The sequence below is a fragment of the Buceros rhinoceros genome, unplaced genomic scaffold, assembly GCF_000710305.1.
Source record: "Buceros rhinoceros silvestris isolate BGI_N320 unplaced genomic scaffold, ASM71030v1 scaffold40772, whole genome shotgun sequence".
Classification (NCBI taxonomy): Eukaryota; Metazoa; Chordata; class Aves; order Bucerotiformes; family Bucerotidae; genus Buceros; species Buceros rhinoceros.
In genome coordinates, this window is record NW_010401385.1 from 8,454 (window position 1) to 23,172 (window position 14,719).

The 14,719-nt window shown below is 42.1% G+C and overlaps 2 protein-coding genes across 2 annotated transcripts; both read left to right on the forward strand.

Moving 5' to 3' along the window:
- Positions 1-285: 285 nt before the first annotated feature.
- Positions 286-13,303, forward strand: TMEFF1 (transmembrane protein with EGF-like and two follistatin-like domains 1; the record flags this gene model as incomplete). Its single annotated transcript, XM_010132254.1, has 5 exons — positions 286-434; positions 1,232-1,297; positions 6,139-6,262; positions 10,197-10,355; positions 12,081-13,303. Coding segments are annotated over 5 exons (583 nt in total), but the record flags the coding sequence as incomplete, so codon positions are not given.
- Positions 13,304-13,816: 513 nt separating this feature from the next.
- Positions 13,817-14,281, forward strand: LOC104490026 (muscle-related coiled-coil protein-like). Its single transcript, XM_010132255.1, has one exon. The coding sequence runs from the start codon at positions 13,817-13,819 to the stop codon at positions 14,279-14,281; it is 465 nt and encodes a 154-aa protein (XP_010130557.1).
- Positions 14,282-14,719: the final 438 nt, after the last annotated feature.

Sequence of the window (14,719 nt, forward strand, 5' to 3'; positions counted from 1 at the left end):
TAATGTTTTAAGTCTTCCTAGCAATGTGTTATCAATTTTCAGGTGTTAATCGATGAGATAGATATCATAGTGAAACTACACCGAAAAAGCACACCGAAGCACCTGTTCACCATCTTCTACATTCTGCTTGTAAGCCTGATAAGTCAACAAAGCCTTTTCAGCATCCTTATGCAACATGCTCTTCTCTCCTGGTATTAGTGTATGAGCTACTGTTTACTCAGGACTCAACATGACTTAATTTTTGTTTGCTGGATGTCAGCTGTGTTGCTGTGTTTCAATTAACAGGTGTGTGTGTAATATAGACTGCAGTGGATATAGTTTTAATCCCGTATGTGCTTCTGATGGAAGTTCCTATAACAATCCGTGCTTTGTTAGAGAAGCATCATGTCTGAGGCAAGAGCAGATTGACATCAGGCATCTTGGGCACTGCTCAGGTAGGCTTTTGTTTTTCTGGTAAACGTAAATTTTCTGGTAAATGTAAATTCCCTTTTCCATTTTTGATAAGAAGTCACTGACCAGTGAACTCCTTGCCTGTATTTTAGAGTTTCCCATGCAGAAGTATGTTTACACTACATACATATATGCTGTGTTTACATTATCTTTTTTTGGCTGCTGTTACCTGGAAAGACAGTAGAAGCTCTTAGGAGAAACTAAGGAATAGTCCAACGGGTCTTACATGAGGGGGTGGTAAGAAGGAGAGCAAAGGAATACCAGAGTGTGGGAAACATTCCCTCTTGGTGCTGTGGGCTCTACAGTGTGTCTCCAAGGTGAGTTGACTTGGGCCCTGATTGCACAAATATTTAGCCATTTCCCTTTCGAGTGTTGGAATTCCACTGAAACCCTCTGTCTGCTGCCTTGTGGTTAATCACGTGCATGACTCTTTAGTTGTGGGGTCTTGCAGTTAGGACCTTCTCATGGGAATAACAGCTTTCCACCATCTCTTGGCCAGTTACATCTAGTTCCAAAACCAAAACAGACTCACCAAAATTACTGAAAAAATTGTAGATCAAAACCTACTGCTTGAGGTGTGCCATGTGTTGATCTGGACACTGGGGTTAGTGACAGGTACTACCAACCCAGTTGTATGGGAGGAACAGTGTGGGAATGTGTCCAGTTTTACTGCAATTAAAATACTTATTTGAATATTATTGTGGCTTCACAATGACATACATGTAGTGGTCCAGAAAGAAACCTTTCCTAATAGCTGTCCATGCATGTATTCATCATCTAGAAACAGAAGACACAAATGCAGTTGGAAAGAAAGATGACGGCATGCAGTATCGGCCAGAGGTGAAAGGTACTGTACTGACTTTGTGCTCTTTGGTTGTGGTATCACAAGAGGAGAAAATGGAGGTCCCTTTTTATCTGCCTTACTGCTTTGATTTCTGTAACCAAGTCAGACCTGCAGACAGCTTCCTTCTTACAGCATGTTGCAAGGCTGGCAAGAAGGACATGTGTGTGATTTCTTGAGTTTTGCCTGCTGTATTCCTCTAAGATGCCCAGCTGCTCACCAGCCCATGCAGCGGACACGGGATTAAACTTCCCCTCCAAGTGCTGTGAAAATGACTTTACTGAAAGACACCAAGCTGTGACATTCCTGATGAATGTCCTGATGAAGTTACACAAGCCTCCCTCCCATGACCGCACCTTTTCCGTTAACTTCTGAAAAACAAGGCAGACTCTATCTGTTAAGTTGTTTGGTTTGACATGTTTTCAGTAAAATAATAAGCTGAATCACATTGATTGGAAATACCTTACCTATTTGAACCTTACCTTATATTTAATCAACTTAGTATATATTAAATAATGCAGTTTCTCTTTCTGCTCAGTTGTTTTATGTGGTAGTAGCTTGTGTGTGTTAGGTGCATTCTCAGAACAAATGTGCTTCTGCATGTCATGGCTCTTGCTCAAGGTGTTGCTGTCCAGGACAAAACACCTCTGTCTTTCTCAAGTTACTGGTGAAGAGCAGATCTGCATAGGTGTTAACCTTTTCTTCTCTTCTCTCTTAGCACTGTAAATAGAATAGAATAGAACAGAATATTTCCAGTTGGAAGGGATCTACATCGATCATCTAGTCCAACCACCTGACCAATTCAGGACTGACCAGTAACTAAAGCATGTTATTAAGGGCATTGTCCAAATGCCTCTTAAAACACTGACAGCCTTGGGGCACAAATCACCTCTCTCAGGAAGCCTGATCCTGTTTGACCACTCTCTCCATAAAGAAACGCTTCCTAAAGTCCAGTCTAAACCTCCCCTGGTGCAACTTTGAACCATTCCCATGCGTCAAATAGCTGGAGAGCAGAAGAGGAGACCAGCACCTCCCTCTCCGTTTCCTCTCTTCAGGAAGCTGTGGAGAGCAATGAGGCCACCCCTCAGCCTCCTTTTCTCCAAACTAGACAAACCCCAAGTCCTGAGCTGCTCCTCACAGGATGTGCCTTCCTGCCCTTTCCTCCTCTGGACACGTTCAAGGACCTTCACATCCCTCTGAAATTGTGGGGACCAGCTGATCCTGTTTGTTTCTCATACTGCGTGCGTTGTTGTACAAGCACTTCAGATACGCTCCCAAGCCCTCTGTGCTCCCAGGAGCAGTGTCAATGTTCCCACTGGCATTGCCACCTTCAGGTGATGCCATGCCACCCCTTGGCTTACCTACTGCAGTGCTCGTGGTATCCCCTTCCCTCACTGGTTCTAGCTTAAAGCTCCCTCCATCAGTCCCACCAACTTATGCCCAAAGGGGCATTTTTCCCTCTGGGACAGGTGGATCCCATCAGGCCGCAACATACCTTGTATGTGCAAGTTTCTTTCATCATTTAAAAACCCAAAGCTGTGGCAGAAGCACCAGTTCCGGAGCCAGGTATTGATATCCTGGGCTCACCTGTTTCTTCCAGAGTCTTCCCCCATTATTGGGAGGATTGAGGAAACCACCACCTGTGCTCCCAGTTTTTTTAGCATTCTTCCCATGGCTCTGAAATCTCTTTTGGTCAATCTCAAATTTTTTGTCGCTACATCATTAGTACCCATGTGAAAGGGCAGGAATGGGTAGTAGCCTGAAGGTTGTACTAAGCTCTTCAGTATTGTGGTGGCAACTCTAATTCGGGCCCCAGGGAGGCAGCAAACCTTCCTGAAAAGAGGATCCAGTCTGCTAATGGGTGCTTCTCTTCCACTCAGGAGGGACTCGATAATGGCCATAACTCCCTGTTATAGTGCTGGTCTTAATGCAGGTTTTGTTGCAAGGGGTTGGTGTCTTCTCTCTTAGCTCTGGTCTTTAGCTTTTCCTGTCATTATACGTGCTTTGCAATCCTATGGCCTCTCAGAGTAAAACCATCCCACCATGGCTTTCAACATTCCTTGTGTTCTTCTTGAAAGACTATTCAGTGCCAAAAAGCTCCATATATTTTTCTTTTTTCACAGATTCTCTTATTTTCACTCCATATGATGCATCAGTTGGAATGATTTAATGTCAATTTTCACTTACATTATGAAGGCATAAAAGGCAGCAAATGGAATATGCATCTTATGTGATGTAATGAAACACCACTTTTGGTTCTGATTCAGAAGACGTTACAGCCTTTTATTCATTACATATAATTTGTCCTTGAAATCTAGTTAGTAGAAAAAACATTGTATATAATCATTATTAGTAATGTATATAGCTTGCACCGTCTCAAGTTCAGCAAATGATGTGCATAGAGGGGAGCACGCCTTGTGCAAAATAATTGTTTAGAAATCTTTTTAAGCAGTAGTCAGGTCTTTTTAGATAGTGAGAGCCTGAAGTGAACTACTTCAAATTACTTTTTCTTCCAGGAGAACAGTCCACACTTCTACCTGTTTGCTTTTGTTTTAAATTCCCTTGAGTTACTCTTGTTAAACCCTGTTTTCTGAAAGTATAATTCCTTCTAGTCTCTGGATCCACACCTGTTCCAGTCTTCTCGCGCAGTGCCAGTGGCTGCTTAAAGTTACATCAGAAAGCTTACTGGTTTTCTTGTACCAAGATGAGCATCAGATTTTCAGGGCTTGTGCATGCCTCTCCCTTCTGTTGAAGTATCTGAATTCTTACATCCCAATGACTCTTTCAAGGCTCCTACACCTCTACACTGTGAAGCTCTGCAGCAGTCTAGCTGGCCTCTCACGTTACAAATGGATTCCCGTCAACAGGTGGATAAATGTCTGGTTTACACTGGGAATCACCTCCTGCATTTAACAACATCTCTTTGCATAATACAAGTTTTGCCTCTGACTTGGGTGGCCAAGACTACCTGGCCGCGTTTCAGGGAATTTTCCTTTCACTGGGCCACTAATACATTCTGTATTAGTACCTACGTTAATACCAGACATGGCGCAGCTATCTGAGCAGACGAATACAGTTGTATGTAGTCTTTGTTTGGGACCTGAAGTGACAGTAATTGACTGCTTGGGGGTGGAGGGAGGCCTCAGTTTCGGGAAGAGACATCCCCACATTTCTCCTCTTCAACGTGTCACGACATAGTCCATTCCACCAGGGCAGTGATATAGTCAGTAGTAGGCAGTGTTCTTCCCTTGTATCAAGTCTTCCGTGTCGTTAAAGCACTGCCTGAACCAACAGGGTTCCTTGTATCTAAACCCTCTAATAGTTAGATTCTGGTTTTTCTGCCTGGAACAAATTAGAAAACATTCCAGAAAATGTTCAGGGAAACCTGAAACAGCAGCATGCCTTTTTTTGTTCTTGTATAAATGCATTCGCTTTCTTGCTGGTGTTATTTCAAATACCTGCAATTGTGTAAGAGATTTCTCTTCACAGTCCCTTTTCGCTTTGCACCTGCAGTTCATTATAATCTTGTGTTTGCGATGCTCGAGTCTATTGCCATGGAAATGAACATACTGCCACAATTTCACTCACATCTTTAGACCTCAGCTCTTTAGAGAAGTTCATTATGAAATAACTTCTGTATTTAGGACTTCTTACAGAAAAAAAATGTGGAAAGAACGATTGAAAATGTGCGCAGCTTTAAATAGTCTTAGTAACATGACAGAAGCACAAAAGATGTTGGGGCAGAAGGGACTGCCTTCCTGTGCTGGGCTGTCCTAGACAGAGCCTCCTGCTCACCCCACCTTCCCCCCAGGAGGATGGAGGAGACAATCAGAAGAGCAGACGTGAGAAAAACTCATTGGTCAAGATAAAGGCAGTTTAAGAAGTGAAGGGACAAAAAAAGAGAAAAAAGCAAGTGATGCAAAAGCTATCGTTTACAATGTCTCGCCAGCAGACCAATGCCCAGCCAGTCTCTTGAGTAACCACCACCTTGGAAAGACCAAGACCCCAGCTTGTATTGCTGAGCATGATGTTGTATGCTAGGGCATATCCCTTTGGTCAGTTGAGGTCAGCTGTCTGTCAGTTGGCTGTGTCTCCTCCCAGGCTCTTACCACCCCCAGCCTCCTCGCTGCGGGGAGAAGCAGGGTGAGAAGCAGAGGAAGCCTTGATGCTGTGCCAGCACCCTTCTGCAACAGCCAAAACACTGATGTGTTATCAGCACTGTTTCAGCCAGAAATCTAAAACACAGCACTGTTCCGGCTGCTGCGAGGAATGTTAACTCCATTGCAGCCAAAACCAGTACACTTCCCAAAGGAATGGGTATTTTAAGCTGAATTCAATATTTTGGTGTTCCCTCTCCATAAAAGCGTTTCTCAGAGGAAGACTGCTATTGTAACATGTTTTTACTGTAATGACCAGTGGTACCAGTCAGATCTGGGCTTTATCGATCTGTTTTCTACCCAGTAATCATAAAATGTGGTTCAGCTTCTTTCTAACCCTTCAGATTTTTTTCCTCTGTGTAGACACAGGAGAGAGCTCTCTGTATCTGTGCACTAGCTCTTGGCACCATTGACACTGACAAAGCTTGTTGATCCTCCTGCATTGACTTGCTTCTGTCATGAATACTTTTCTCCTTTCAAGAAACCTGACTTAAAAAGCATATTTGAGGGTCATTTTTCAGTGCAGTACATTCTGTAGGTGCCTCTGAAACTTCACCCTTAAGCCTTTGCTTTATTGTTCATTGTTCCTTTATTCACTACAAGTTTTTAAGGATATGCTATTCTTGGCTGAGATTTTTTAATGACTATCATGCAGCCATTTGTAAGTGTTTTTGTATATTTCTTTTCAAGATGCCAGTGATCAAAGAGAAGATATTTACATTGGGAACCATGTACCTTGTTCAGAAAGCTTCAATGGCTACTGTATACATGGAAAATGTGAATTCATTTATTCCACTCAGAAGGCTTCCTGCCGGTAAGTCCTGCATGTCTCCAAAATGTGCTTGAAATTGCTGTAAAGCTTAATCAAAATGCTCTCTATCTAGAGTTACAGCGTGTGTCAGTTTGCAGTTATCTGGCACGGGAGCTGTATCCCTGTGCTGGGGGCAGCACCCAGCTGCTCCAGTCATGCGGGAGATAGTGCTCAGAGGAGAGGCTTTGTCAGGCAGGTAGTTCAGAAGCTGAATCCCTCTGAAGAGTGTGGCCTCACTGTTGTCGTCTTAATTTCAGCTGCTAAATCCTACCTAGAGAAGAAAAAGAACCACACACAAAAAAAATGGCCGTTGCCTTGCACGGCTTCTCTGTATGACTGTGCTTTCCCCATTGACTTCTCAGTCTGTTCTTGTACTACCTGTACATTTTATTGGTCCTGTCAGAAACTCTCTCCAGAGTATCAGTATCTTATTTTTAACATCTGTTGTTCTTTTCCACAATAGTAACCTTCATCTAGAGATTTTAAAATGGCAAAATATTCTTTAGGCCATACTTTTTGTCTACAGGACAATCCAGCGATCAGTACCCTCAGTATTAAGACCTTCAGTGTTATCCAGGATACCTGAATGTTCCAGTTTATTTCCTTAGCTCTAAGATAACTATTTTTCTTTACATTTCACCGGCTAAATTCTGCATCTTTGTTTTCCGCAAAAAGTAGAATTTGTTTTAGAAGTTGTTTATAGAAAAAAACGCCACTTCTTCTTAATAAGATGTCATGCCCTACTTATCAGGAGGTTTCACTCCTGAACTTTTATCTTGCAAGCTTGTGCTTTCAGATTAATGTGGTTCAAGGTGCTATAACTCTTTGCTTTCCTTTGCTTTGGAAACTTCAGCTGTAAATCCATTAGATACTATCACATTTTTCCCCTTGATCTTTATCGATCGAGGCTATTAAGGGTTTTTTGTACTGCCAAGATTTAAGGGTTTCCAGACTGATCAGAGAGCAGGAAGCCCAAAAGGCAGAGCCAGTATGGTTGTCAGCTGAAGCATTCGAAAGCTTGTATTATTCCTTTTCCCATCTGAGACCCTTTCTTGTTTATTTTCACCCCTCCAATGGGACTTGTTTGTTTTTCTCTTTTTGCGGCCAGAACCAAGAGAACTCAACATGGCTTGGCTTCTCTTGGGAAACTGGCTGCATCCCCAACACCGTCTTGATGAGCATTAGGCAGCACTATTTGATTATAATATTCTTTTGGTCTAGAGCTGTGTTTAACACAATTTCTGGTGGATTTGTCCTCAAAATATTCAAAGTAGAGGTACTTCAAGAAAAAAATTCCAGGCTGAATTAACTAGTTTTATTATTTCTCTTTTTTTTTTTTTTTGGATGGCATTAATCATATAGTCACTTATTCAATTATGATTCAGTTACTATTCCATCAATGAAATATTTATTATTACTCTAATAATTACTGATAGGCAATGTTATGATGAATTTAATTAATTTACTCTCCCTTTAAATTCCATTTTATAATTAAATCTACTATTACTACCTTCAATTATTTATTGAACAACCTGAACAGTATCGCAGCACTGGACCTAGCACAACGAGCCTCAAGTCAAGAATTTCTGACTGCTAGTTCTTAACCCTAAAGCATCAGATCTCCTTTGAATTTTTCTTGGCTATTTAAATACTAATGGTCTCATACTTTATGTGTGTTTTCTACTGGAGCAGAATTATTAAGGAAAAAAAATTATGTGTATCAGAACAGCAATCCTCTGTGGTAATCATGCACTTCTACCAAAGAAAAAATTCTCTGTTTCTCTGGCAAGGAAAACATAGTGATGAATGCTAGGGGCGCATCGTTACTTTCAAATGCTTTGCATTCTCATACACGTCTGGCATATACATTGTTTAACTGGTCCTCATTCCCTGGTACTGATAGATGTGACGCATCAGGTGACCTACAAAACTGCAGAAAAAAGTCAGAGTAAATTCTGACTTTTGCTTTCACTGAGGGCAGTGACTCTTCCTGCTCACTCTACAGCAGACCCCAGGGCTGTCAGCAGGCAGCCAGGAGGAAGTCTTGTAGTACTCAGCTGCATATTATTTAGTTTAGCAGCATTTGCACGGCTGGGATCCGGCTTATCCCCTTCTTGTGCAGTGCAGTTCTGCCCTGCCCTCACGACAGGCTGCATCAGGGAGGCACGGTTCAGCCCTTTTCAGAGAAATCTAAACTTCTTTACGCTGACTCAATTAATTGACTGATCAGCATATTTTGGTAAATCCATGCTGACATCTATTTATCTTTTTTTATAGTAATGCTATATTATCTTGCTATATATTACTGCAGCAGAAAGCTTTAAAATCTGTTCTACTAGTTTAAGGTAGTTTAAACTAGTGCCTAGTACTTCATCCCACCACCAACATAGCTCTTAACACAAGCACTTTGCAGGAATTTAATGCTCCTGAATCTCCATCCAGTGTTTCTCAGAAATAATTTCCTGTTGCTTCAGTGTGTCTGAGAAAATGTCTTTGAATTACTGCTCTTCCTCTGCTTTGTTTTGCCTCCTCTGCTTTAAAGCAATTCTCACGTTGATCCCACTTTGACTGTTACCTTCTTCAATGAAAACAAAAGCCAAGTAACAATAAGAATTCAGTCCTCTTTACTAGACAGAATCCTCTTCCTTACAGTTTCTTTTGGCATGATTACCAGTGTGTGCCCCATCCTCTCCCTACATGTTTCTCCCAATTCCTTTCCTAACCATTACCGAGCTTACTAACGTGGGGGCTTTTCCTTAAGAACTCAGCTCTTACTGGAACGTGTTTCCAGCCTGAAGCAAAACTCCTTACACAGCATCTCATGGCTGGAGAAAGTAGAGTCACAAGATTATGAATGCGTAAACCCCAACTGTTACCCCAGCATGCAAAGGGGGATTAGGAGTCGCATTAGCAGTTGTAGGAAGGTCTGGGGAGTAATTATTTTGTTCCTGCAAACAGAGTTAATTCCTACCCTAGCACAAAGCTTTTGGATGGATGAGGCCGATTTTGTGTTGCGTTCGGGCTTACCTGATCCAGTTTACAAAAGGATCATTTCTCTGTCTGCTTGTGAGTATTTCTTCTCCAGCTTTCTACAGTAGAGCTGGAGGCCCACTGTATGGTTCAGTTGCCTGTACTGATGCATTTGCATCAGATGTTTTTAAACAATAGCTGTACCGGGAACTTGCTCAGGGACATAAGTAGAGGCCTTTGATTCTTCAGCTCAGTGTCTTGGGTGACTCGTGCCTTTCCTTGTTGTGCTTCCGCCTCTCTTGCCTTGAGACATGAATTTCTCCAGAGCACATTTCCGCTGTCACCTTCACCACTGGCACATCTGTCATTTCCTGAACACGTGGTGCTGGTCAGGAGCAGCCTCTGCCGCTTCACTCAGGCAGCTGATTTCTCTTCCACCCTTGGACAATTTTTGTGGATTCCTCCATTAACTCTCATGTGAACACTTGTGGCCATTGGGTTTTCTGACCTGACCTCTGTCGAATATTGGATTGGTGACAAGGCAGAAGGGGGTTTGATGCTGGTCTTGTCTAACAGGTTTTGCAGGTTTCTACTTCTGCAGGCTGCAGCTAGAAAAGGAATCTTCCTTCCCCCCATTTTTCAAGATCGTTTCACCTAGTTGCTTTATTCTTCCTAAATATTGCCACAATTTAATAACAACCCCATATATTCCTTTTGCCAAAGCAGAGCTTTTTCACCAACGCTGGTGTGTTTTCAGAGAGCCACTAGAAACCTTGTCTAGGAAAGCAGAGCATATCTGCTTTGTATCTTGCCACAGAAACACAAACCATTCCCCAAACCAAGCATTACCACACCTCTCACCAGCTCTTTCTCTGCTGGAGTCACCTTGGACGCCTTATTTCATCTGCAAAATGACTGGGCTGTTGTCAAATTACAAATTCCATTAAATATTCCTTTTCTTTTTCAGGTGTGAATCAGGATATACTGGACAGCACTGTGAAAAGACAGACTTTAGTATTCTTTATGTTGTCCCAAGTAGACAAAAGCTTACACATGTCCTCATTGCAGCAATAATTGGAGCTGTACAGATTGCCATTATAGTTGCAATTGTCATGTGCATAACAAGGTAGGTAAGGACAAAAACAGTGAAAAATTATACATTGTATGGATATACTTCTTCTGCATTTAAATATTTGAACCCCAAAATTTTACATGCTTTAACATATATCCTTAAATACTCCACAAAAAATACCTAATGACCGAAGCAGAAGGATTATATAATGCCCTATTGCCTTATTTTTTGTTGTTGTTCACAAAACACACGTTTCTTTAAGTTCCAAAGATGCACAAACCACCAGTAACTGCTCTGAATGCCCAGACCAAATACCCAGCAGAACAGATCAGCCTTGAAACACATCCAAAAGGTCAGCTACTGTGTTAGACCTTCACTGGAATTATTCCAGCATTGCTGGTATCTTACAGAAACTATGATCCCCCAGCTCCCGCCCAGTGAAAGCAGAGAGGTTGACACGATGCTGTTCCCTGCAGTGCCACTGTAAATGGTGTTGCATGGAGAGGGAAGTATCCCTCACACCATATATGCCTTCTGAAAGCTGATGTGCAGCTAGTTCCATTATTAGGCAGTCTCCATGGCAACCTGTTTTATGAAATGTAAAGATGCGCAAGCACAAAGTTTAAGTTTCTGGGTTGTCTCAGACTCTCATCCTGTATGAAAAAATGACATTAGAGCCATGGATTTCTTTTGATAACAAGGGAGTCGGTTTTCTCGTCAAAGACTTGAACCCACTGAGGACTGAGGGCTCTGGCATAGATTAAGGGTGACTTCATTACTCTATTGGTGCATGAAATGTTTAAGTCCTACACTTGGGCTTCCATGCCACGCTATGCCTTCCCCTCCCCACCCCCCTCACCCCCCAAGTTGTCTTCACTTTTTCAGCTCCAGATACATTGGGCCATAAAACTTTCTGCTACCGTGTTAGTGCATGGCTGCCCAAACTCAGTGATGTAGAGTGACACCCACGAGAATGAACAATATAGGCCTCCTTCCCTCTCTCTCTTCTAAGGTATAAGCACACATACCTAACATCTTCTGTACATGTGCAAGAGTTACTTGGCTCATGCAATTGATGTCATCCCTTTTTTACCCACCATCCTGCTGGCCAAAGCAGTGGAGTGGAAGGCTGTGGTTCAGTAGCCCTCCTCTTTCAGCCTCCCTGAGACAGTTCCCCAGCTCACAGTCTCTCAGGGACAGCCTGTCTTGCTGCATCCCAGCAGGACTGCTCCATCATGCATTGCCCACTGTCTGACGGGCTGAGTAAGTCCCATCCTGTTCAGAATCGCTGGCTTTTATGAACCCTTTCTAGTTTTGTGTCCATCCCCAAGAAAGGGACCATCTGAATCTCTACCCCACAGAACGTGCTGGGTGTGCTGTCTCAGGGTACCTGGAGGCCCAGCACTTCAAACGGCTGATTGACCCAGTCTTACCATCCACTGCATTTCAAGTGTGGAATATGTATAAAGTAAATCCGATGCAGTTATTCACCATGGAATGTGTTTTGCTGGATCAAGGCTGAGAGACGTAGCACCTTGCTGGTTTCTGCTTGTCAAGTTCAAGCAGAGCCCCTGACTGGTCTGGGTACCCATGGACATCCCCGGTGACAGTCCGGTACCAAACGGCAGGAGCATTCCCCCAGTCAGCACAGCTCACAGACCCCTCGCTATTGTTAAGCACCAGAAATTAAGTCAATGTGTTATTGCTAGGCTTGATTTTATGCAATGTATGTAAACTCAGCTCTCCTTTTTTTCTCTCTCTTTTCTTTTTTTTTAACAGAAAATGCCCCAAAAACAATAGAGGACGTCGGCAGAAGCAAAACCTAGGCCATTTTACTTCAGATACGTCATCCAGAATGGTTTAACGTAGTGATTTTTATACCTACATTGACCATGTGATGTACATTTTTATTATATCTTTTTTTAAAGAATGGAAATATTTATTTCAGAGGCCTTATTTTTGAACATTTTTAGTGTAACAATGTTGGTCTGTATTCTGAAAGCGTCAGCTCTAACAGCTATGGACTGTTTTAGTATCTTTACTTTTATGTTTTTGAATACAGTAGTTCATTTTCTGTATCTGTATCACATGGTTATATAATAGACTTGTGCTTTATCCATGGAATGTAATATTTTTGGGAACAGAGATTTCTCCCACCAGTGGTTGTAGATTGAAAAAAAACCCAAGAAACCAACAAAAAAGTCCACATTACCTAGCAAACAAGGCATGAACTAAAGGTAAAAATGTTTACAGCTTACTTTTCTTATGAGAAACTAGAAAACACTGTGTTTAAATACCGTAGATATTTAAATGTTTTTGGAAGTTAGTAACTGATTTTTTAGACACTGCCTATCGCATGAACCGTGAAGCTGTGTGCCGTGTGTAGTTGTAACATATTTATGAAACATGTGGGCTGGGTCTAAGCACTGCCATCTTCATAAATAATTCCAGCAATTTATTTTTAAAGAGGAAAATTATAAATTTCATAATTTGGGAAGTTACCTGGTAGAGCAGATGGCACAGGTCCAAAAGAAGTAGGTCTTAGTAGATTTAGGTATTGTAAAAATTGGTGGTGAATAATTGAACACAAATAATTGGAATAAAGCCTACTTTATCACTGTTAAAGCTGTTTTAATACTTCTTGAACTTTTTTAAAGAAAATACATGTTTTAACACCTACAATGCGGATTGTATAGTGTTTGTGATTGAAATAAAAAAAAATAAAAGTGAATGAATTACTAGTGCTCTTGTATAGAGTATTTTCAAGAGCTAAGGAAGTCCATCCGAATTAGTCTGCTGGTCATAGTTATATTAATAGACTGTTAGTTGTCGTTTGAAAGATCCAGAGATAAAGTGTGAATAGGATGTGTTCAGCTGTTTTAACATGTAGTTTAGGCTTTCAAAATTTTGCATGTAGGATTTAATAATCTGTTCAATAAAAAAAAAATGCTTTCAACATTTTGAACTGGAAAAGCATGTCACAATACAACGTTTTCACTATATTGCCTCTGGTTTAGTGTGTTTATTTGTTACCCCATGTGGTAATAGCAGCAAGCTGAAGACCTGAAATTGTTTTGCTGGAAAAAACAACGGTGTTGTTCCTGACCTCTCTTTGAATTCCCTCAGAGGAAAGCTCTCCAGCAACACAAAACCAAAAGTAGATCGTTAGAAATATGCAAGTTTGCTTTCCTGCTTAATTAGTAAGTTACTTAGCTTTCCTGGATTAACACTAATAACTTCATCAGTACAGAAGCATGACCCCTTAAACATATGTTCCTTTCCAGACATTGCTTCCTAATTTTAGGGGTTTCATGTTGCTGAAAGTATCTGAACAATCATGTGTGGATATTTTGTAGTCAGAGCTATTTGACCAAGCTCCAGGAGTGGCGTTTCACGCCCTAGTTTGAGCATCGCCGGAGCCAGCTGTCGCCCTGGCTCCCTGCAGCAGCGCCAGAGCCGTTCTGGCAGGATCGCCGAAACTTCGCCTCCCGCCGACCCGGCTGAAGGCAGGCAAAATGGATCGCCGTGAAATCACCCCAGAGGCTGACAAAATGCACCAAAATCGTCTCTCCAGTGTCACCGAGGAGGAAGAAGAACAAGATGCAGCTTACACAATTGTGACGGTCCTGGACAAAGTGGCCAACATTGTGGACAGTGTGCAGGCAAGCCAGAAGAGGATAGAGGAGAGGCACAGGGAGATGGAAAACGCCATCAAGACCATACAGATTGACATTTTAAAGCTTGCCCAGGCTCACGGCAATACAGGCTACACGGTGGACAAGTTACTGGAGAAAACCCGCAAAGTCAGCTCCACCGTGAAGGAGGTGCGGGCACGCGTGGAGAGGCAGAATGCCAGCGTGCGGAAGGTGGAAGCCAAACAAGAGGAAATGCTGAGGAAAAACAAATTCCGGGTCGTAATCTATCAGGTAACCGTAAGCTTAATTTCTTGCACTATTGTCGTTGTGCCGCCTTCTTTGTAGCCGCTGGTAGGCATTGGTTAATGAACCAAAAGACGCAGTCTGTCCAACTTGAGAGTTATTTTATGCTTTCTTTAACATTGAGTTGTGCTCCTCAGTGCCTTTCAGCATCAACCTACTGACGACAGCACACACAGTCTATTATTAGTGTTGGTAGGTCTCTGAGCCAGTCGTGTAAGATTAACTGCAGATCAGCAAGGACTATTTGTTGCCTCTCCGAAAGGTAATATGAGGCAGGCCCTGTAAATCTTGTCATACAAACCATGCCTGACATTCATCCCTGTTATTTTTTTCACCGTATTAGGTAGAAGTCCAAATAGCAAAAGTGTTTGCAGGCTCTCTGGAACACAGACTTTCTCCTAACACTAATTTCAGCACATATGGTTGATCTTACTTGTAGCATTACCCAGGCTTTCATACTGCTGGCAAACCTGGACTTTT